Genomic DNA, 23152 nt, shown 5'->3' with positions numbered 1-23152 from the left:
AATGATCAATTTAGGCTTACATACAAGTTTATATCACTTATAGGATTATTAACGATATTAAAGATGTTAATAAAATGAAATAAAAAGAGTACAAAACCTGTTAACGTGGTCACGCATGCTTGTTATTTCACTCTAATCTACTGATCAGTCTAATAACGGAAACATTTGGTACACTACACCAGATTCTGTTTTTATGACACCACGTTTAGTGTTGATCTAGAGAGAGATAGAGAAAAAGTAAGAGAGAGAGAGAGAAAGAGAGACCGAGAGAGAAATAGAAAAAGAGGGAAAGGGGAGAGAAAGAGGGAAATATCATATCTATAGAAATGGGAAAGAGAGATTACTGCAAGTAAATAGTAAACTAGGTAAAAGGAATAACAGCATGTTTGGGAAAAAGGATAAAAAAATTAAGTATAAAAGTATTGGTCTTCGTCAATATAGTGAAACCAAATAAGAATAACTGAAATAAAGGAGTATAATACAGTGTGGAAACTACTTATGGAACAAAATTGTTTGTGTCCTTATTATAGAAAATAATAAAAAATATCTGGGACTCGTTAACTTTTAAATTTAAATGTGCGCTTTTTAGACATAAACTTAAATGTACAGGGTGATCTACGCAAGTCTGGCATAGTCCATAATCCTTATTTGTACTGAAACACCCTGTATATTTTTATGTTTCTAAAAGATTCTTAACAACCTGATTTCAACGAACTATATCATGTAGGGTCTATAATGAATAATACAAGGTGAAATTTTGAAATTAATAACTTATCACGTGTTATGGTATTATTTTAAATTAGCCAAATACAGACAATACACTTCTACTCTCCTCTACTCTCCTTCTACTCTACTTCTAAGAATCAGTATATGGAGGAAAATTTCTGCTTAGTAATCGTGTTAACATTTTTTGTCATGAATAGGTAAAAACTGTCTAAATAGTCTGCTAATTAAACTAAATCGGTAAATGATGCGGATTGTTATCAATCAGTTGTTGGTATGTTGACATTTTACATTAAAATAATAAATTCCTAATTAAAAGCTAATTTCTTGCAGAAATATAAATGAAATATTTAACTGAGACCCACCGAATTGATTTTAATGATGATCGGTTACGGGGAGAATTGTAGGAGTCAAGTTGAAGTAGCAAACTTATTTAATCAGAGGTATCCTCAGTTGCCTAATATTGCACAAGGTACTGTGTCTAAAATTTATGCACAATTCGGGGAACTTGGACATGTCAAAAACCATTAAAAATAAAACCGAACTTCATTGAAGATGAGGTGAAAGTGGATATTTTGTTAAGTGTCGTAGAGAATCCACCGTCAAGTTCACGTCCAAATAATGTGAGTTGCACAACTGTCTTAAGGTGTCTCCATGAAGAAAAACTTCCATATAAATTGTATTTGTGCAGGAGCTAACAGAAGACGATTCAGATCGTAGAATGGATTTCGGTGAAAGAATGATTGATTAAAGTAACACAAATGAAATAGCTATTGGCACAATTCTTTTTTCTGATCAATTCACATTTACATTGAACTGAGAGGTAAATCGACAAAACTGTAGATATTGGTCAGCGGAGAGTCCTCATTGGATGCGTGAGACACACACTCAGTATCCTCAAAAGTTGAATGTTTGGGCAAGTATAGGAGATCATATTATTGGTCCTATATTTGTAGATGGTAATTTGACAGCGGAAAAATATTTAAGCATGTTAAGAGACCATGTGCTTTCTCAGTTGGCTAACTTATAGTCCGTCTAGAAAGTATACGGAATTTTATATTTTTCCTAATTATAATAGATTTTCTTTTTGTAACATTTTAAGACAAAAGTAATGCATCAAGTAGGTTGTGCCGTCAGTAGGTTATGGACAAAATCGCATGACAACACCATCTGTCAAATATTGTTGTTTGTAAACAGACTTAAGATTTGTGAAATAATATCGCAAGTAGAAAAAAGAAATAGGGTGGAATATTTGTATAGAAAGAGTGTCCGAAACGTTAAAAAATTATTGCAAGTGACTGAACTCGGAAAAAGTGCAGTGTATGAGACAATAAAGAGGATAAAAAATGGCATAGATATAAGACATAGACCAGTTTCGGGTAGACCGCGTAAGATTCGCGGAAAGAATTTAAATGCTTTAGTGGCTTAAGGACGACAAAATCCGCGCCTAGGGTTTCGAAAATTATCGAACAGATTTGGAAATCAACGAAGAATAAAGTGTGCCCAGAAACTGTCCGCATATCACTGAAAAAGCAAGGCTACATATCAAGGAATCAAAAAAAAAATCCCTACAATGACACCTCTGCAAAGGCAACGAAGAATAGATTTTTGTCAACGTTTTCGAGAAGATAATTTTAATAATGTCTTTATATCTGATGAAAATTGTTTCCATCGTGGTGCAAATTATCTAAAAATCCTATCAAGAGAAAATGTTACCGTTCAAATTTCCAAATTTCCCACTAAAATAATGGTTTGGGGAGCAATATCTCAGCATCGTGCTACACCTCTCTGTATAGTTAATGATACTGTTGATAGTGCGACATATTGTGACATCCTAAATGGTTTTCTTCTTGAAACGGCTCATGTTTTATATTCAGGGGTGGCGTTTTCAGCAAGATAATGTAAGATGCCATACTTCTGCTCATACTCAAGCTTGGATGCAATAACACGAATTAGCATCAATTCCGGGGCCAGCAGCATCTCCAGATCTTAGCCCCATTGAAAACATATAGGGACTGATGAAGATTGAAGTGGAACGAGCAGCGCCACGAGATAAAGAAGGTTTGACTAGGTCAGTTTTACAGGCCTGGAACACCATTACCAAAAATTATAGCCTTGACCTGGTTTCGGGTGTATCTGGACATTTAGTTAAGTGTTTAGATTTAAATGGAGGTTGTATAAGTAAATGTGATGAATTATTCGTTGAAATTTTATATTTTAAGTGATAGAAATAATTACCGTAAAACTGTAATTCTGCTTTCTCTTTTCCGGATACTTTCTAGACGGACTATATATCCCAGTCCAATAGATCTAACCCTTCTGCACGAAATTGTTTGGTTCCAGCAGGACGGTGCAACACCCTATTATGCTTTAATGGTGAGAAATTACTTGAATGAAATCTTCTTCAATAAATGGATTGGACGAAGGGGTATTATTGAGTGGCCAGCTAGGTCGCCAGATCTTACGCCTTTGGATTTTTTTCTGTGGGGTTATCTCAAGAACAAAGTATATGCAATACAACCAACTAGCATTGAAGACCTCAAAGAAACAACAACAAAGTGAAGAACATTTTGAGCATTTATTTTAATGTAATCCAATCAATTACCTCGGGTATTCTATGAAGTCTTGAAGATAGTTATACTTAATTTCACAATTTCACCTTGTATTATTCATAATAGGCCCTACATGATATAGTTCGTTGAGAACAGGCTGTTAAGGAGCTTTTAAAAACATAAAAATATATAGGGTGTTTTATTTAAAATACAGATTATGGACTATGCCAGACTTGGGTGGATCAACCTGTACATTTAAATTTATGTTTAAAAAGCGCACATTTAAATTTAAAAGTTAAGGTATCTCAACGTTTTTTATTATTTTCTAAAATAAGAACACAAACAATTTTATTCCGTAAGTGCTTTCCACACTGTATATACATATATATATATATATATATATATATATATATATATATATATATATATATATATATATATATTATATACATATAATATATATATATATATATATATATATATATATATATATATATATATATACATGCTTCCAATAAGGAAGAAACAATAATTCGGAGACATACTTTGGTCCTTTTGGTTGGCCGTTAATAACACACTGTTAATTGCCTTGGTGCAAAATCCGGCTAAAGACCATTTTTTCCAAAAATGAGATTTTCGCTGATTTTTACTCAAAAAAATACTCCGCGTTGTTTGCTGCATGAGCCTTTAACGTATAATGTATAGTTGGTTACCTATCCTTAAGTGTCATATTCTTGCGCCAAGCGGTTTGTAATTTTATTGAGAAAATCGATCCTATTGATAGAAAAAGCAGCTACAGACTGTTTCAAGTTAAGAATTCACAACTGAACAGATAGGCCAGTGCATTTCTTACGGGCGTATGTTGCCAATAGTTCACGGGACTATGCAGGGCCGGCCGAAATAACCCATTCTTTATTTATATTCAAATTTTTATTTATATTTTCCAATGTTAATCAAATTTATTTTAAAAAGATAGGTACGTATCTATTTAATAAGCTTAACGACTACAATTACTTATAAATATGGTTACATTTTCAGGGAAGTGATTTTAAAGATTATTAGAAAAATGTCTTTATTAGTGGTTAAAATATTAGGTTTTACGCAATTGGTTAATTATTATGGCACAGGTAATTCTGACAGCTTAGGTGTCAACTCTCAAAATTATTTATAAAATATTACTTTCACAATAGTTAATAAATAGAAAGCAATAATAATTAAGATATTGTGCTTAAACTTCCATTATCGGGCAAGCCGGGCTAACAGGCCCTAACAGTAAACAATATTGATTACTTTATAATTGACTATTAATAGTTTTCTAATTCTCTTTATGTACTTAGTCATTCCAAACAATAGTGTCATTTGGAAAGCAGACAGATTTATGAGTTATAGATAAATGAGCGGTATGTTTTTCAAAATAGTGTAATTAGGTGAAGTGGAGATTATATGTTTGTCTGTATACATAAGCCCAAACTGCCCGATTACGTTTTTAAATTCTTCTGCCCGGACAAGGGTTAAGGCATAACCATCGCGCACTCAAATCTCAAGTGTAAAAAATTATATTGTTAAAATGGATCCAGTTTTGCCGTTTAAAAGTGGTCAAATTTTACATCTGAGTGCTAAAAAAGTGATCTTAAACGTAGTGAGATACCACATTAATTTGCTTCGAGATGAAAGTCAACGTATTGTATTCGACAAAGTATCCGCGATGACAGGAGTGTCAGTTCGTACGATTCAAAAAATCGTACAGGAAGACAAAGAAGGTGAGCTTTCTGAGGTAAAAACAAACAGAAAAAGAACCCGTTGCCGAAACAACTCCAGAGACTATACTTACGATGAAGGTGTTCGTATCGGCGTTCGTCGAACAGTGCATAGTTTTTTTTTTGAAAACATTCCTCCTACTTTGAATCGTCTTCTGCCAAAAGTGAACCAAGACGAAAACTTGCCAAATTTTACCCGCAGTACAATGTACAGGTTGTTAAAAGACATGAACTTTGTTTATGCAAAACGTGATAAAAGTGCCGTGCTAATAGAACGTCCTGATATAATTGCATGGAGGCATGGATATTTAAGGGCCATTAAACAATATCGGGCTGAGGGCTATGACATTGTGTATTTGGATGAGTCATGGGTCAATGTGGGGCACTCGGTTTCCAGAGAATGGAAAGACAAAACCGTCACCTCGGCAAGAGATGCGTTCATAAAAGGGCTAAGTACTGGACTAAAGCATCCCACTCAGCGTGGACCACGTTTCATCCTTGTCCATGCCGGAAGTGAAAATGGTTTTGTAAACGGTGCTGAAATGTTTTTCCTTGCAAAAAAAAAACAGCGCTGATTATCACGACGAAATGGACGGTCCGTGTTTTGAGAACTGGTTTGAAAACAAACTGTTGCCCAACTTAGTTCGAAAAACGGTTATTGTTATGGACAATGCTCCATATCATAGTGTAAAAACCGAGTTGTTGCCTAACCAATCGTGGAATAAGAATAACATTATGGACTGGTTAAGACAAAAAGACATATTTTTTGAAGAAAATTATCTGAAGTGCGAGCTTTTGGAGGTAGTCGCGCAATTTAAACAAAATTTTGATAATTACAAAATTGAAGAACTTTGTAAACAACAAAATAATGTCAAAGTGCTTCGTTTGCCTCCATACCATTGCGAATTAAATCCAATTGAAATGGTATGGAGCCAAGTAAAAAGGCATGTGGCCGTAAATAACAGCACCTTCAAAGCGAAGGATATGGAGGACCTCATAAAAAAAGCGTTTTCAAATGTTACGTCTGATAACTGGAAAAACTATATTCAACATGTAATGACTCTGGAGAAAAAATTTTGGGAAGTGGACGGTCTAATGGAAGACGTAACTCCCATAGTTATAGATTTATATGATAGTAGTGACAATTCCGATTTGGATATGGACGAAGAATGTACATAGTTTTTGATAATTGTAATATTGTAAATATATAAATGTCAAACTAAAAAACCAAATAATTTGTTACATTTCTATGGTTCTGTTGTATTTTTTTTAAAATATACAGAAGTTTTTATTGTTTTTTTATGTTTTTTACTGACACTAATAATATCTACCACAATACTCACTCAATTTGTTCATTAAACAATTAAGAATATTTTTAAGAGTCTGATGATGACCTAAGCCGAAATTTAATAAATAACTGTTGTGAGAAAAAGACATGTCTTTAATTTTTATTTTTCAAAAAAACAAAAAAAATTTAAAGTTACCTAAGTGAAAAAACGTCTAATGTGCAATATAACATGCAGTTCGGCCCTGCTTTTTCGCTGCAACTCCACTACTCTCGCCTATCTCAGTCTATCGGTAGTTCTGGCATCACCGCTTCCCATAAGGCTCCTTTATGAATTCTTAACTTGACACAGACAGTAGGTGCTGCACATGCAGCTCCTAGTAGGTAGTGAGAGCTAAAGATGTTAGCTCTGTTTAACTAAGAATTAAATATGAGTAGTTTTGAGAGTGTTTTCGGCTGCGAAAGTGATCCTGTTTTTTGATAATAGTGATGATGATCCTGATTATGTATTGGACTGGAAGTGATACTGGCCAGAAAAATACAGGAGGTAAGTGTTTTGGTTCTTTTTTGGATTTAGTTATTTATCTAAAGTTGTTTAATGATTTTTACAGAAGTAGAACTAGCTACTCCTAGTTGTTCTGGAATCACAAGCAACAGACGTGAGTTCCAAAACAAGCATATTACTGCAGAAAGCGATTCCACCAGTGAATCCTCCAGCAGCGAAAATAATAAAGGTAAGAATCATGCGTTTTTAACCGTTTATAACTTCTAAACGGCTGAGCCGAATTTCTCGAATCAGTACTAACAATAGGTAGATATTTTACATTTTCGACAAAATCATCGCATGATTCAACCTTATCAAAACGTGTTTTCTTAGAAATGTGTTCCATAAAATCTAGTACGCCTTGTATCAATAAAAAGTCAGACATAGATAAACTGAACAACATTTATTGTTACTTACTGGAAAAACATCCAAAATAAAATTAATATTTACCTGTACCTACATAAATTACACTTATATGCATAACATGTTGCATACCATGAAGACAAGTTTAAAAATTAAAATCACCTAAGATGGGCCTCTAGTATTTTTTGAAAAGAAATATAATATTAAGTACACCTAATTACTTTTTAATCATAGGGTTTTATCTTTTTGTTCTCTATGTGTCAGAGTTAAAACACACCAGTAAAAGATGGCAAACTAAGTTTTACTATCTGTACCTAAATTTTAAAAATTTTAGAATGTGTTTTGTCCATTATTAGACTATTATTATTAGACCCAAATATCTAGCAAATTTTGCCCGTCCGCTGCCACTTCATCCTCCCACCTTTTCCGTGGCTTTTCTTTTGGTTCTGTGCCCTGTATTTTACTATATAGGGTTCTTTATGGCAATCTTCCGTTCTCCATTCTCACTACATGACCAGCTCATCTTAGTCTCTAAAGTTAAACGAATTCTGAGATCAGTGTCATTTTTGAACAGTTCGTCGAGTTCATGGTTGTACCTAAATCTCCATACTTCGTATTCGTTAATAGGTCCAAATATCTTCCTTAGGCCTTTTCTTTTAAAGACTTCCAGCTTTCGTTTTGTGTCTTCTGCATTACCTATGACTCACATCCATAACATACTATAGGTCTGATATTAGTCTTGTAGACCCTAATTTTAGATGTCCAGTGTGTGTTTTTGGAGCGGGACTCATGGGCGAGAGAACAGTAAGCTTTGTGTCCCTTTACTATTCTTCTTTGAATTTCTGGTACTTCTGTTCCATCCGTATTTAATATAACTCCGAGATATGTGAAGCTTTCTACAAATTTAATATTGTCCTTTAATTCAACTGTGCGTCTGTTTCCCCTAGCTCTTGTCTGTGTTAATTGTTTTTGTCTTTTAAATATTTATTTTTAGTCCGGTCTCTTCTGCAACTGTTTATAACTGTGAATATATTTCTATCGCCTCTTCTGTTCAGCGGGACATAACGCTAATGTCATCGGCATAGACAGCAATCTGCATTGATTTATTTGTTAGGAGATTACCACTTCCTATATTCAGCTGTCTTATCAAATATTCAAAAGTCAGGTTGAATAGTATCGGTGCCAGCCCGTGTCCTTGTTTTAATCCCTTGACTATTGAAAAGTTCTCAGTGAGCTTATTTTGTACTCTAACAGTTGCTGTTGACGAGTCCATTGTTGTCTTTCCTAGTTGGATGTATTTTTGGGAGACGTTAAAGCTATGCAATATTTGATAAAACTTTTGTTTAAGTAATTAAGTCATAGGCTTTTTTAAAATCTATGAATATGTTGTGGACGTCAATATCGTATTCCCACGATTTGTTTAGAATTTGTTTCACTGTGAATAGCTAATCAGTTATAGATATTCTTTGTCGGAAACCGGTTTAATATTCTCCGACAATATTTTCAGTTAATTGTTGGAGTCGTTTATTTAGATTATAGGTAAAAACTTTGTACGCTATGCACAAGAGGCTTATACCGCGATCATTTTTAATTTTCAGTTTATCCCCTTTTTTATAGATTGAGCATATAATCCCGGTTTTCCAGTCGCTAGGAATCTTTTCGTCATTCCAAATCTTGTTCATATGCATTTGTTTTACTAGGTGTTCGCCACCTCATTTATATAGCTCAGAGGGGACGTTGTCAATACCTGGAGCGTTGTTATTCTTCTGTGCTCGTCTTGCTTGTTTTACTTTCTCCATGGTCAAGGGTTCTATATTTTCTGTGTCTCCCTCAATGTGATGCATGTCCATATGCTCTTCATTTTCTTGCGTGCTTAAGAGAGTTTGGAAACAGGTTTTCCAGATTGATTTTATTTCTTTTGGATCACTGGTTATTTGCCCTTCTGTATTTCTGCATAGCTTTGTTCGGGACTTGTATTCTTCTCTTAAATTGCGTAGATATCTATACGCTTTCCTTATATCGTTGCTTTTGAGATTTTCTGCCATTTTCTGTATATTAGCGTTCTCGTACTTTCTTCTCTCTGTTCAGCATATTTTATCGGCATCGTATCTTGCTCTTCTTTCTCTGGTTCTTGTTTCCACATATTTTTAGTGTTTTTCATTTCTTTTTTGTATGGCTTGTTTATATTAGTCATTGAACAATTTTTTTGTTTTTTTTATCCAAGTTTTGTTCTTATTTCCAACTTTTATTTACGTACATATATTTTAGAAGTTCGTAAATTTTCTTGTTCCCATCTTTAATCTTGCATTAACCCTGCCCACAAAATTAATCAGATACTTGAAATTCCATTTTTTTAGTTTTGTTGAATTACTTCGTATAAAAGTGTTTTTAATATTAAAGAATAATTTACAATGAGGCCAGATTAGAGCACCATTATGCAGAGGCTTTTGCTCTACATGGATGGACTTCTTACTTCTGAAGACCTGAACAGACAAGACCAAGAGCAACAAACGTCATGAAAGATCGTTTTATTAGACTGCACGTATTTCGAGAGCGGATAGTTACTGCTACAGCTTTGACTAGGATACTTGCGATATTCATAGTACCATAGTTTCACTAGATACCATACGCAGAGAATTAAGCGAATAAAATGTATCATCTTATGTATCCGTTACGTGCATTTTATTGGACGTGACTGATCGAAAACAATGCTTGGAATTCTCTCGTGCTTATTCAGATTGGGATATGAAAAGGTGGAGAAACGTTCTGTTTACAGACGAGTCTCGTTATTAAAAATTTTTATCTGATGGTCGCCAAAAATTGTAGGGAAAGTCTGGAGAATGCTATATCCAATGCTGCTTTTCTCGTAGACTACAGAATGAGGGTGGAGGTATAATGGTATGGAGCGGCAAGTATTTGGAAGTACATACAGATCTGGCAGCATATAGCCGGGGTAACAATAACTTTAAAGATGTTGCTATTCGGATACTAGCCTGGCCTCCTAGCATTTCCGACCTTAACCCCATAGAACCTTAGTGTGACAATTTGAGATAAAAGTTGGGCAAAATTATAGCGAATTAGAAACTGTGGTAGGCTCAGAACAGTCGCTGATAAACAAAAGTGAATAAATATAGCCCACCCAAATGTAACTTTTTAAGGACATTGATATGTTGGGAGGGTAAGTATAAGCTTAGGTTCAAGTTTGTGGCGTCGCTATCCTGGTCCTTCAGCCGCCATCTTGAAAAAAGCGGTGCAAAGGGTTTTTGCGCTGTATCTCGTAAACTAGCAGCTCTACAGAAAATGATATTAAAAATTATTTGTAGCAAATTAAATTGTCTACAACTCTATTTCTATTACTTTTATTGTAAAGTGGAAAATAAAGTTATAAAAATAAATAAAAATTTGTTCTTTTTCGTGCACTTGCGTTGCACGAAAAAGAACCAATCGAAAGAGATACAGTTTAATAAGATCACCGTACCAACATTATCCCAAGATACACAGTATACAAAACAGAAAGCATGGGGCGACCCCCACAAACTTAGAACTCAAGCTTATTCTTACCGCCCCCCCCCCCACATAAAAAAAATTAAATTGCGTCCTCTCAAAAATGCAATCCTAATTTAATTTTTCAAAGGACTAATACCGCAAAACGGTAATGCTGCTTTGATCCAATCTGTGCCAGAAAGGATGAAAGCTATTATACGAACTCGAGGAGGAAATACTCCTTTTCTATTGCTTTTTAATTTTACTTAAACTTTAGTGTTCGGTTAGTTTTGCTGGGCGGTCTTTTTATAATTGCTAAAATATTTTGATAGATGACAAAAGAAATAAAATATGCCTAACACTTAGTAATAAAGCCAACATAAAAACTTATACATCTTACCTTTGGTGGTACTATAAGGAACGTTTCTATTTTATGATCTGACAGATAATTTTCCCTGCTTGCTCCTTCGCCATTTTCGACTTGGAATTTATCGCCTAGTTGATTAAGCGTGGCTCGTGTGATATGGACACGGCTGTAAAAATAGAAAAACTTAAAAATGAATTCTGAAAAACTTTTATTTGTAAATATTTTTAAAATAAATCATCATCATCATCAATAAATCATACCAAAATTTGCCTATAATTATTTTATGCGAAATTTGTTTGTTATAAAATTTTACGAGTTATAATAATTGTTATATTCATTAACATGCAAGTTCGCCTCCAATTACCGATAGATCTTTTATTGGCCTTAGTATATTCACGTCTTTTGTATCAAGGCCTTACTCTGCTGAAGGTTTACTTTTAGTACCCTGATTGCGTATGAAGACCTATTTGAGGCAAAGACAGAGTTCACGATTGAGGTGGCCACCCTTTATACTTGTAGATCCAGAAGATTCACTCCTTTGTGAGTCACTCTTCTGGGTCATCTCTTTTTGTTGCTATGTCTATTTTATTTCCACGAGTTGAGATGAAAAATTGTTAAACACCAGTGCGACCATTCCATACCAACGTTATAACAACTCAAAAAGTTTTCAGCTCTGTGGCATCGCTTAGGCAAACGTATTTTACCTGTGCTACGTACCCGATAATGACGGTCTTACACCTCGGGGTTGGCGAGAGTAGTAATCGACCCCATATTACCACACCCGTCCTATTATTTTATATATTCATATTAGTCTAGTTGGGATGAAATTTGACCTTGCATGGCGAGCTACTCCAAATTTTATTATTTATATTATTACACATATTATTCATCGACTTCCAACAGGCCTTCGACAGCATAAACAGACAACAATTATTAAAAGAAATGAAAAGAATGGAAATACCAGCAAAGTTAATAAGACTTACTAGAGATAATAAAGGACTCACCAGCAAGAGTCAAAACAACCGAAGGAGATACAAATGACATCAATATAGAACGTAGCGTAAGACAAGGAGATCAGAGAGAGAAAAAATCATAAAAAGCATAAATAAAAATCGGTGAAAATAAGTTCCAGGGGGTCGATTACTTTGAATACTTGAGGTGTTCGTAGATGGCAAAAATAGAAGCAGAAACCAGTGAACCTCTACTCTACCTAGAGTCATGGGTCTATATTATACCCTTAGAGCGGGGGACAATAGTAGTGTAAATTTAATCGTAAATTAAATCGCGACTGAATTCCGCCGTTGTGTTAGCCGCCATCTTAAATTTAAAGGACAACCGTTTTTGACTAACATTTACTCCATTTTTTACTTTTCCACAAAAATGGTACCGACCGAAATTATTGCAAATGCGATTTTCTACAACTTTTCTTACATTTTTTTTCGTGCGGTCAATATTTTCCGAGTTAAGAAGGAAGAAAATAGTGGAAGGAAGGGGGAAGCATAAATTATTGAATTGTCTCGTTTATTAATAATTTTAGACATAACTGTATATAAATAAAAATGAAGAGAATTATATTTTATACAATTTTGATTTCTTTAAATTTTTGCTAAAATTAATAATAAAGGTCTTAGGTTCGTTTCTGTTTATAGCTTTCAGCTGTCTAGCTACTTCAGCTATTTCAGCTACCACGAAACCATAGATATTGGTTGAAGTCCAGAAATAAGGAAAATTATATTTTTTAGTTCAAATAAATAACAATTTATCTACAGACATGTAGACCAGCAGAACGTTGCAGATATTAAACACATTAGTTTTTTCATAAACACAGTTTTTATATTTTTTTCCTTTTACTTTAAAAATATTTTACTTTAAAAATTCTAGTCCATTTATCTAGTTATATACCTAATAATAATTAAAGCTTCAGTTTTAAAGCTTTTCCTTATTTAACAAACACAAATAATTCTTTTCTATTTGAATGCCTTTGTGAAGATTAATAGTTTTGTCGGTGTCTGTTGTTCAGCTTTATTTATTTTACTTTCTGAGTGTTTGTACTCTTTTCTCTTTCCCTTCAAGGGAATATTTTGCAATTTTGAACCGGACACGGGAAAACGTCAAGTGATATGAAATATGAGATTCTTTTATTCAGCTAATTTTAAACCACTCGAGTTTTATTTGAAAAAAGTAATAAAAATGATTAATGTTTTTACAGGACATAATATGACATAATAGGACATAATATGACGTTCATATTAAAAAGTAAAACCATTAACAGAATCGCAATCGTTTAAATATTTTATATTTCATTGTAAATATTATGAAAGTAAAATACAAAAATTATATTTGATATTTGGTTCACTATTTAGTGTTCTATGGAAATACATTCTGTACTCTCTGTTAATGACAAAGCTGGTCAATCAGTTTTATGATTAAATTTTAATTATGATTTCAAATAATTCTCTGTGGATAATTTGAATAATAAAGTATATATATATATATATATATATATATATATATATATATATATATATATATATACATATATAGCAAAACATACGATGTAGTTTAATAGTTATCGTAGAGGTTTTATAACATCTATAAAAAAAACCCTACAAATTGTTTTTGTAAGTATGAACCCTGTTGGTTGTTTACTTATATTCTAAAAGCTTTTTTATTTGTAGTGAACTGATGATGCTTTTAAAAATAAAAGCGAAACGTATTCGAATAAATCAATAAAGTAGTTGACGACTTTTATTTGCCAATTATTGACCGATAAAACCTCTCCTATTCAACCATTGAATATATTCCAAATATATACATATACATTACAACATTAACACATTAAACATTAAATAGTTAAGTTGTATAAACAATAAATTGAAACTAAGTACAGTTTACAATTTAACACAAACTTAGAACAGCAGAAGAACCATGTGGTTATTATACCTGTAATTAAAAAAAAAAGTATGTAAAAAACGTAAAACACTAAGAGATAATGTCGACATTAAGGTAAGATTAAAATAACATCTCTACTTATGATATTGTAAAGAATGCTTTTCCATTACAGCAAGTTCTGATGAAGCCCAAAATTATGTGGCGAAAGCTTGACTCTTAATGAAAGACACTCACTAAGAAGCGCCCGTTTTTTATTGCTTCCTTAGTATTGGGTCGTTCCCGGTTATCTTCAACCGTCTATATATATATATATATATATATATATATATATATATATATATATATATATATATATAAATATGTTAGAAATATCGGGTATGTGGTCTATTAAATAAAAAATCTTTGTTTTTTCTAAATCTCAATATTTCGCCATTTATTTGATGGCTTCATCGGAAGTACTGTAAAAAACAAACATTTCAAAACACTGACGTACACTTAGATTTACAATACTTACAGAAATTGGAAGATTATACACATAAATAAAATTAATACTAAAATAACATTATTGTTGATGACACTGTACATTTAATAAAAAGCATGTTAAAATTTAAAATATCTTTATATATATATATATATATATATATATATATATATATATATATATATATATATATATATATATATATAAATATATATATATATATATATATATATATAAAGATATGACCAAGGTCACGCGATAGCTCATTCGAAAGGTCTCCTTATTGCCTTTCCAACGATGTAATCATTTGAATATTTATTTCTACAGGGTTCACCAAAACTGTTGGTTTATTAATACAATTAACTTACAATAAATGTTTACTTAAATACAATTAAATTACAACAAATGTTCAAATTGACGACCTTCAGCAATAGTAGAAGGTGTAAGATGGGCAATAAATTCTTTCCTAACGTTTTCGATGACTTCAGGTGTTATTTGTCCAATGTTCGTTCTGATACGTTTTTTCAACTCTTCTACATTATTCTGTTGATTTTGATACACTCTTCTCTTTAAATATCTCTACAGAAAAAGTCTAACAAAGTTAAATATGAAGACCTTGGTGGTCATTCGATGGGCCCCCTTATATCCTGATCTCTGTTACATTTTTTCATAACCGTTTCGCAAAATTCGATTCTTCTATCAAAGTAACCTTTAATAGCTCCTGGACCAGATGTACTATGTATGGATGACACTTCTCCTATTTTACCACCCTTACAACAGTTGATCGGTGGACATTATTATCTAGTGCGACCTGCCTAGAACTGGTACGGGGATTTTCTTGAAGCGCCAGTACAACGTCCAGTTTCTTCGCTTCGGATATTGATTGTCTACCTCTTCTGGGAAGATCTTTAACACGGCCCGTTTCTCTAATTTTTTTTTCAATTTTATTTACTGTTGATTAAGTAATTATTTCGCGATTAGGGCATTTAGCATTAAATAAGTTACGAATTTCCGCTATACCCATAACCAATCATGATTAAAATCTGGATTCGTTCTGTTTCTGTTAGTTTCAGCTTTGTAAATACTGTTTTAATGCTTAAGAGTAAAAATTTGACGTCTTTTATTTGACAGACTCACAGATCATTGACAAATAAAGACGACTCAATGACAATGTTAATTTTTGAAAAATAACTTTAAATACTTACTACAATAATTATTTCAGATTATAATGTAGCATTGTTTTTTATCAATGTATTTTTTGGAAACAGCTAAAAAACTATTTTATTTTCTTCCCAGTGGAGTTTCTTAGTATATTTTAGTTCAGTGAATGAATATTTATTGTAATTCCATGTTAAATAACAAAGTTCATAATTTTGGTCAACCCTGTAGAAATAAATATTCAAGTGATTACATCGTTGCAAAGACCTTTCAAATGAACTGTCGCGTGACCTCGGTTTGTATTTAAAATAATCGTCGATTACGTCATTACGCCGACACTGATGACGTAATGTCCAACACATAATTATATATCAGTTGATAGTTATTCAAAAATTAAAATTGACGTGTTTTAAGATTTAAAGTTTAAAAGTCGTCTGTTTTTGAAATAATGAATTTATTCCATATATATATATATATATATATATATATATATATATATATATATATATATATATATATATATATATATATATATATATATATATATATATATATATATAAAGTAAGAAAAAGTAGTCCAAAGTTTTTTGACTAGTTTGGAAAAAATATATGTAAATACTTTTTTCTTTTTGGGTGTGGTAGTCAATAAAAAATAGAGCTTTGCTAAGGCGTACTATTTATTCTGAATCCAAGCTTTCGGTGGTTGGCTAGTCAAAAAACTTTGGACTACTTTTTCTTACTTTGTAGTATGGGTTTTTATGAGGACATCAGACTCCAATACGGACCATTACTTGTGTCGTATCTAAAGGAATGGGCTAATGTGAACACCAAACTGGCAGCGTTAAGGAACAGAAAGACTTTTTTAATTAAGTGTCGAAATGCAGATTGTTTTCCGAACCATATCACGAACAGCTTGACAAATGTGAATAATTTACTTCATCATAGGAGAGGAGAGATAGATTTTCGTGCTCAAGGACTTAGTAAAAGGTTTGGAAAAAATATTCTCAATCTAGAAATTAAGATTACTTTTGCTGATATTAATCATTTAGAAAATAAGCTAAAAGATCTCCAGGCCAAATCAAAATCTATACTTAATTATTACACATATGTTGAGTTCAAACGTAGACAACAAGTAATTTATAACAATCTTTTTCATAAAATTAAGAGAACCAATATCAATAAATTTAATAAGTTCAGATTAGATAGTTTTGACAGTATTGATTTCAGGGAGAGTTGGTTTAAAAACCTCACAGACTTAGAATTTCCTGTAGAAGTTAAAAAGTTGTTGGCTTTAGGCCCTAAGTTTGCTTTACTTCCTAACAAAAAAGATTTTAAAGTTTCCTCTTTGTTGGCAGACATCGAAAACATTTTAAGACCAATTGAGAATGTCGATAAGGATATTCTGAGGTCCAAATGCACTAATATAATTACTAACTTTCTCAACAAAGATGAAAAAGACCATTTCTTAAATAAATATTATATCAAATGCAAAACTTTTTTGAAACATCACCCTGAGATCAAGATTGTCCAGAGCGACAAAGGCAATGTCACTGTAGCAATGTACACTAGGGACTATATACAAAAATGTGAAGACTTACTCACTGACACTAAATATTATAAAAAGTTGAACAATAATCCCGTGTGTACTTTGCAACAAAAGGCTAATAAACTAGTTTCTGATTTGGTAAAGGAGAATCAAATAGATCAATCAGTTGGTAAAAGTTTGAAAATTTACAATGCAATTGCTCCTAGATTTTATGCTCTCCCAAAAATTCATAAACCTACTCTGTCTATGAGACCAATAGTGTCCTCAATAGGTACACCTAATGGCCCCATAGCAAGTTTTTTAACTAATATTCTCACAGAAACGTACAGTAATAACAGCGAGTTTTGCATTCAGGACTCTTTCAGTTTCAGTTCTTTTATTAATAACTTTAAATTACCTACGAACTATAAGCTCGTTAGTTTTGATGTAGTGTCTCTGTTCACTAATTTACCATTACACACAATATTGGTTAGCGTTGAGAAACACTGGGATGACATATCAATACACACAACCCTTAACTTAGCTAATATCAAAAAACTCATTTCTTTTGTTTTTGACTCTAATGTTTTTATTTTTAATGACTGTTACTACAAACAAGTCTTTGGTACTCCAATGGGTTCCAGTATTTCACCAATACTGTGCAATTATGTCTTAGATGATTTGATTGAAGATAGTTTGCAACAAATCAATTTTGAAATACCGTTCATAAAGAGATATGTGGATGACTTAATCTTGGCACTACCTGCAGACTCCATACACTCTACGTTAAATGTGTTCAACCAACAAAACCCACACTTGCAATTCACATGCGAGGAGGAGCGGGAGGGATCTTTGCCTTTCCTTGACATGAGTTTGCATAGATGTGAGGATAATGTTGTGAAAACACAATGGTATAGAAAACCCATATGTAGCAATAGATTCATAAGCTACCACTCCTACCACCCCCCAAGGATGAAAACTAATTTAGTCCTAGCGATGAAAGAACGTGTCAAAAGGTTGTCTCATCCGGATTATCTCCAACATGATCTCAACCTCTTACGCAATATTTTTGTTGAAAATTCATATCCTCTAAGACTGATAAATAAATTAATTTTTAATGTCCCCTTTGCTAATAGAAACAACATACTTACTATGTCACAATCAGTGCCCTCAGCACAAAATATTTCTGCTCCAACAAGTGTGTATTTTTATGCCCTTCCATATATTCCGAAACTAACCGTTGAACTCACTAAGATTTTTAAAGACTTTAAGAATATCAAAATAGCTAACAAGAACATCAAAACCATACGTCAGCTGTATAGCAAAATAAAACAACCCCTAACCACTCTAGAGACTACAGATGTTGTTTATTGCATTCAATGTACTGAATGTCCATCCACGTACATTGGTGAAACTGGAAGGAATCTGTCTAGCCGTATTATTTCTCATAAGAGTGATTGTAGATTAAACAAACCTACTTGTGCTTTGGCAGAGCATACTATCGATCTAGACCATAAGATAGATTTCAACAATGTAAAAATATTAGCCAGAGAGAAAAATAAATTCAAGAGAACTTTCTTAGAGATGGTACATATCAGCAAGAGTGATAATAACAATCTTAATAAGAGATCTGAGATCCAGAATCTTAGCAAAATTTACAATTTTATATTGACTTTTGACTGAGCTATTTTGCATCTCAGAGTTTTCTTTGGTTCTTTCCTTTTTTTGAAATTTCATTATTAATTGAATATTTACGATCAAACTGCAATTACTAATTCAGTTTTGTTTTGTTTTGAGTTGTTTTTTCTAAACCTATTTACTAAATACTATTTTCTTTCGATTGCTTATGTTATAATTTACATTTTTAATTTCCCGCTTAATTTCAAGTTGGTAATACAGTTGGCAGTACTAAAAATTCACTAACAGTATTCTGTTAGACGTTATTTTCAAAGTTGTTTTTTGTATTTTCTCCAAACTATTTAAACAATAATTATCCACTCACTTTCTCTTTCTGCTCGTGAAATGTGACTGAAATCAAGCCTGCAACGACGACTGTTTCAACATGTCGTCCTTCATTTTGTTTTTAACTTTTAACGTTTTTAGTAATTTTTAAAGTGTTTTTTAACAGTAACATTTTTAAGTTTAGTTGCAACCTCAGTTTTATCATGTTATTTAACGTTGTTGTTTATGCCACGAATCTTACATTCGGGTAAGTTTTTTATAGTTTTTTACAGCCTTTTTGGCACCATTCAGTTTGTTACAACATAGTAATTTTCTTTGTAGACCTTGATAAAGGTGGCAAAAAACCACCGAAAGCTTGGATTCAGAATAAATAGTACGCCTTAGCAAAGCTCTATTTTTTATTGACTACCACACCCAAAAAGAAAAAAGTATTTACATATATATATATATATATATATATATATATATATATATATATATATATATATATATATATATATATATATATATTATAATAATAGATTTTTACTAAAGATTTTAATCAGATTAAATATATCCAAGATGAAAACATTAATATACTAATTAACAGTTTATTAAGTGAAGAATTTGACAAAAAAAAACCAATTAAGTTAACAGATAAGTAACAGTCATCGTCACCAGAATAATATACGAACGTGGAAGCACTTCAGTAAATAAAGAAAGGAAAAGTAGTTGGACCACATTATATTCTGAGGATGTGTGGTAAGATTTAATTAATGCATTATGGAAGTTGGATAAATGCTAGACGCATGGAGAAACATTTTATTGTGACTTTTCTTTAAAATATCTTTATTCAAACACCAACTTGTTTACAATACTTTAACAAACTGATAACTGTAAACTTTAAAATTTCAATTACAACTGTTACAAAATGTCAACAACATCTGTTAATATATATTCTCTAACGTTCCACACTTCACTAGACAATTCAGAATTTTTCATAACAGGCATTATCAAAGTTTTCCAATCTTTTTGATTATCAGCGAAAACATTGAAAGGTATTGCGCATTGTTGAGAATGTAATACATTTATATTGTATATGCAGTGTATATTGGTGTGAGTGTAAGTGGAACGCACCCATAGTATCATCAGTTGACATGACAGACAGTAATGTCAATGAAATTGAGTGTCATGTAGTAGAAGATGTAAGAACTAAGAAGCATGGAGATATAGGCTTAAGTTAGGTTAGTGAGTAGTATGTATGTTATAGGAAATAAAGCCTTAATATTAGTAAAGTACGACTGTTTATTATCCACACCTTAACATGGAAGCAGAGGTCCGTGGTTAAAAAGTCGTACCTTTTACAACAGAACAAGTTTGGTACAGTTTATAAAAAAAGGTGTGACACAAGATGGCCGGTAGTAGTGATTTTAGAATACCTATATTTGATGGGGAAAATTATAAAATGTGGAAAAAACGTCTTATGCTATTTTTAAAAATGAAGAAGTGTGATGTTGTGGTAACCAGACCGAAAAATGAAAATGATACAGACTGGGATGACGATGATGTAAAAGCAATGAATTATATATGTGGTGCAATATCGGATAGACAGATGGAGTATATCGACGAAAAAACTACGGCGTATGAGATGATAAAGAAATTTGATAATTTATATTTGAAAGAGTCAACGGCATTGCAGATAGTATGTAGAAATAACTTGGAGAGATTAAAATTGAACATCTATGGAGACTGTGCAACATTTTTTAGTGACTTCGAAAAAGCTATAAACGAGTTAAAAAGCGCGGGTGCTAGTGTATCTGAAAAGGAAAAATTGAACTATATGTTAAACACGTTGCCAGAGTCGTACAGTTATATTGGTGATTTAATAGCTACATTAAAAGAAGAGGATCAAACTGCAGACTACGTAAAAACTAAGGTTATGATGTCCGAATTAAAAAATCAAAAGAATGATTTTGGAAGAAAATCCAGTACATTTGTGGTGAATAAAGTTCGACAGGATCGATCATGCTTCCAGTGTGGCGAAGTTGGTCATTTCAAGCGAGATTGCAAACATGGCGCAAATCAAGCGTCGGGTAATGGCAGACAAACGACAAACAGTGGCTCGTGGAGAGAAACGCGAGGTCGACATGCCGGAAGAGGAAGCTACTTCAGGGGACATGGCCATTCACGTGGGCAGCGCGGAATACATGGAACAAGTGCACAGCGGTGCAACCGACAAGGACAGAAGAACGAAGAGCGGAACAGCGCTTGTTGGCTTACAACAGTTGCTCTTGCTCAGGATATGCCAGTTAATGCGCAAAATACTGAAATAGGTAATGTAAATAATTGTATTGAAATAAAATGGCTTTTAGATAGTGGTTGTACAGATCACATTATTTTTTTTTTTTTTTTTTTTTTATTTATTTTTATGGCTTCGGCAGTTTGCCATACAGCCAGTTACATGATCTTTTAATCTCATTAGGTACAGTAAAAAGTTTTTGAGTTATTTGCAATCGAATAGACTAAAATAGATAAATTTACAACATTTAACAAAAAGAAGAGAAAAAATATAAATAATACATACACATATATATCCACAAACATATACAATTAACATGGGTCACTCGTTTCACGTCCAGGGGACCATCAGGACATTATAATATATTACATACACAGTAAATAGGATTAAACATATAAAGGAGAGAAAACAAAGGTAAAAAGTAAAACAAAAAAAATTTTTTTTTTTAACTAAAGAAAAATATTACATTTGGTCAAAAAATCGATTATGCAATCGTAAATTAATCTATTTTGAGTCGCTAGGGCAGATAAAACGTTAAACGGAGATTTACCGGTAATACGAACTATATTATTATATAATAAGGTGGACTCCAAATTATATTTGGCACAACCAAAAATTACATGATCTAGGTCACCTTCTACTCCACATTCCAAACAGTTTTTACTCTCGATCACATGAATCCTTGCAAGATGAGCAGGAAAACAAGCATGTCCAAATTTAAGCCTAAATATGGTTGTTATATAACGCCTAGGGACATTATAAGTTCTGTGCCAATGTGCAACAGGGACAGTTGTGTGTAAAGAAGTGTATCTATTTGGGTTGGTAAAACAAAACTCAGACCATAGGTCACTCCATTTATATTTTAAAACTGCCTTGCGTGAAGCAACCAAATCAGAAATACTGGGTAGAAATTCTGTGGTATCCACTGAATAAATACTTAATTTGGCTAGTTGGTCCACATGTTCATTATGTTTAATTCCACTGTGTGCTTTCGCCCATATAAATATCACATTTTTTTTATTTTCCTTAAAGTGTTTAACTAATTTTTTAATTAATATTATGTAGGGATTGGAGTATGAGTTTGGAAAAAAAGGTTGGTTAATGGCTGTGAGAACTGACATGGAATCTGAAACAATAATAACGGAGGAATCTCTGTTAGAAACAAAAAGTAGGGCTTGATATATGGCAATTGCTTCCGCACTAAATATGGAAATATTTGCTTTTAATTTGAACATTTTTTCTACCTTCTCCATGGGGATGTAAAAGGCACATCCTGTACCGTCTTCTGATTTGGAGGCATCCGTGTAGATAGTACTGTAGTAATCCCAATTGGATAAGATGCTTGTTATAATGTTGTTATTTGCTCTTCCAGTGTTAACATAATTTGGTTTAATAAATTTAACGCTATAAAAAAGAGCTTCAAAATCATTTATATCTGTGTGTGATTTTAAATTAATAGCTTCATCGGCACAAACTGTGTTTTCTCTAAGAGCTTCACATAGGGTTGGAGAATTTTTCTTAATCCAATATTTATTCGTTAAATCATAATTGTTTAAATTTGTTAATTCGGTATAAAGGAAAGTGTTCTGGTGTTTAATTTTCAGTAAAAATTTTTCGGCCAAGAAATGTCTTCTAAGAGAAATTGGAGGCTCACGTGCTTCAACATAAAGGGGCTCAATAGGAGTTGTCTTCATGGCACCAATACAGATACGCAAACACTGGTTTATAAATATGTTTAATTTGTTTAGTAAGTTCTTGCTGGCAGATCCATATAACCAACAT

General features: G+C 32.5%; 1 protein-coding gene across 2 annotated transcripts in view; it reads right to left on the bottom strand.

Moving 5' to 3' along the window:
• Window positions 1-23152, bottom strand: part of LOC140437146 (adenylate cyclase type 2-like) — a 559227-nt gene that overhangs the window by 223770 nt on the left and 312305 nt on the right. For both annotated transcript variants that reach the window (XM_072526486.1, XM_072526487.1), the window contains exon 8: window positions 11108-11240. In XM_072526486.1, the coding sequence (XP_072382587.1) occupies window positions 11108-11240 (133 nt within the window). The remainder of the gene's footprint in view (window positions 1-11107; window positions 11241-23152) is intronic.

The sequence above is a fragment of the Diabrotica undecimpunctata genome, chromosome 3 (assembly GCF_040954645.1).
Source record: "Diabrotica undecimpunctata isolate CICGRU chromosome 3, icDiaUnde3, whole genome shotgun sequence".
NCBI classification, from domain to species: domain Eukaryota; kingdom Metazoa; phylum Arthropoda; class Insecta; order Coleoptera; family Chrysomelidae; genus Diabrotica; species Diabrotica undecimpunctata.
This window is presented reverse-complemented; position numbering and strand designations above follow the sequence as displayed.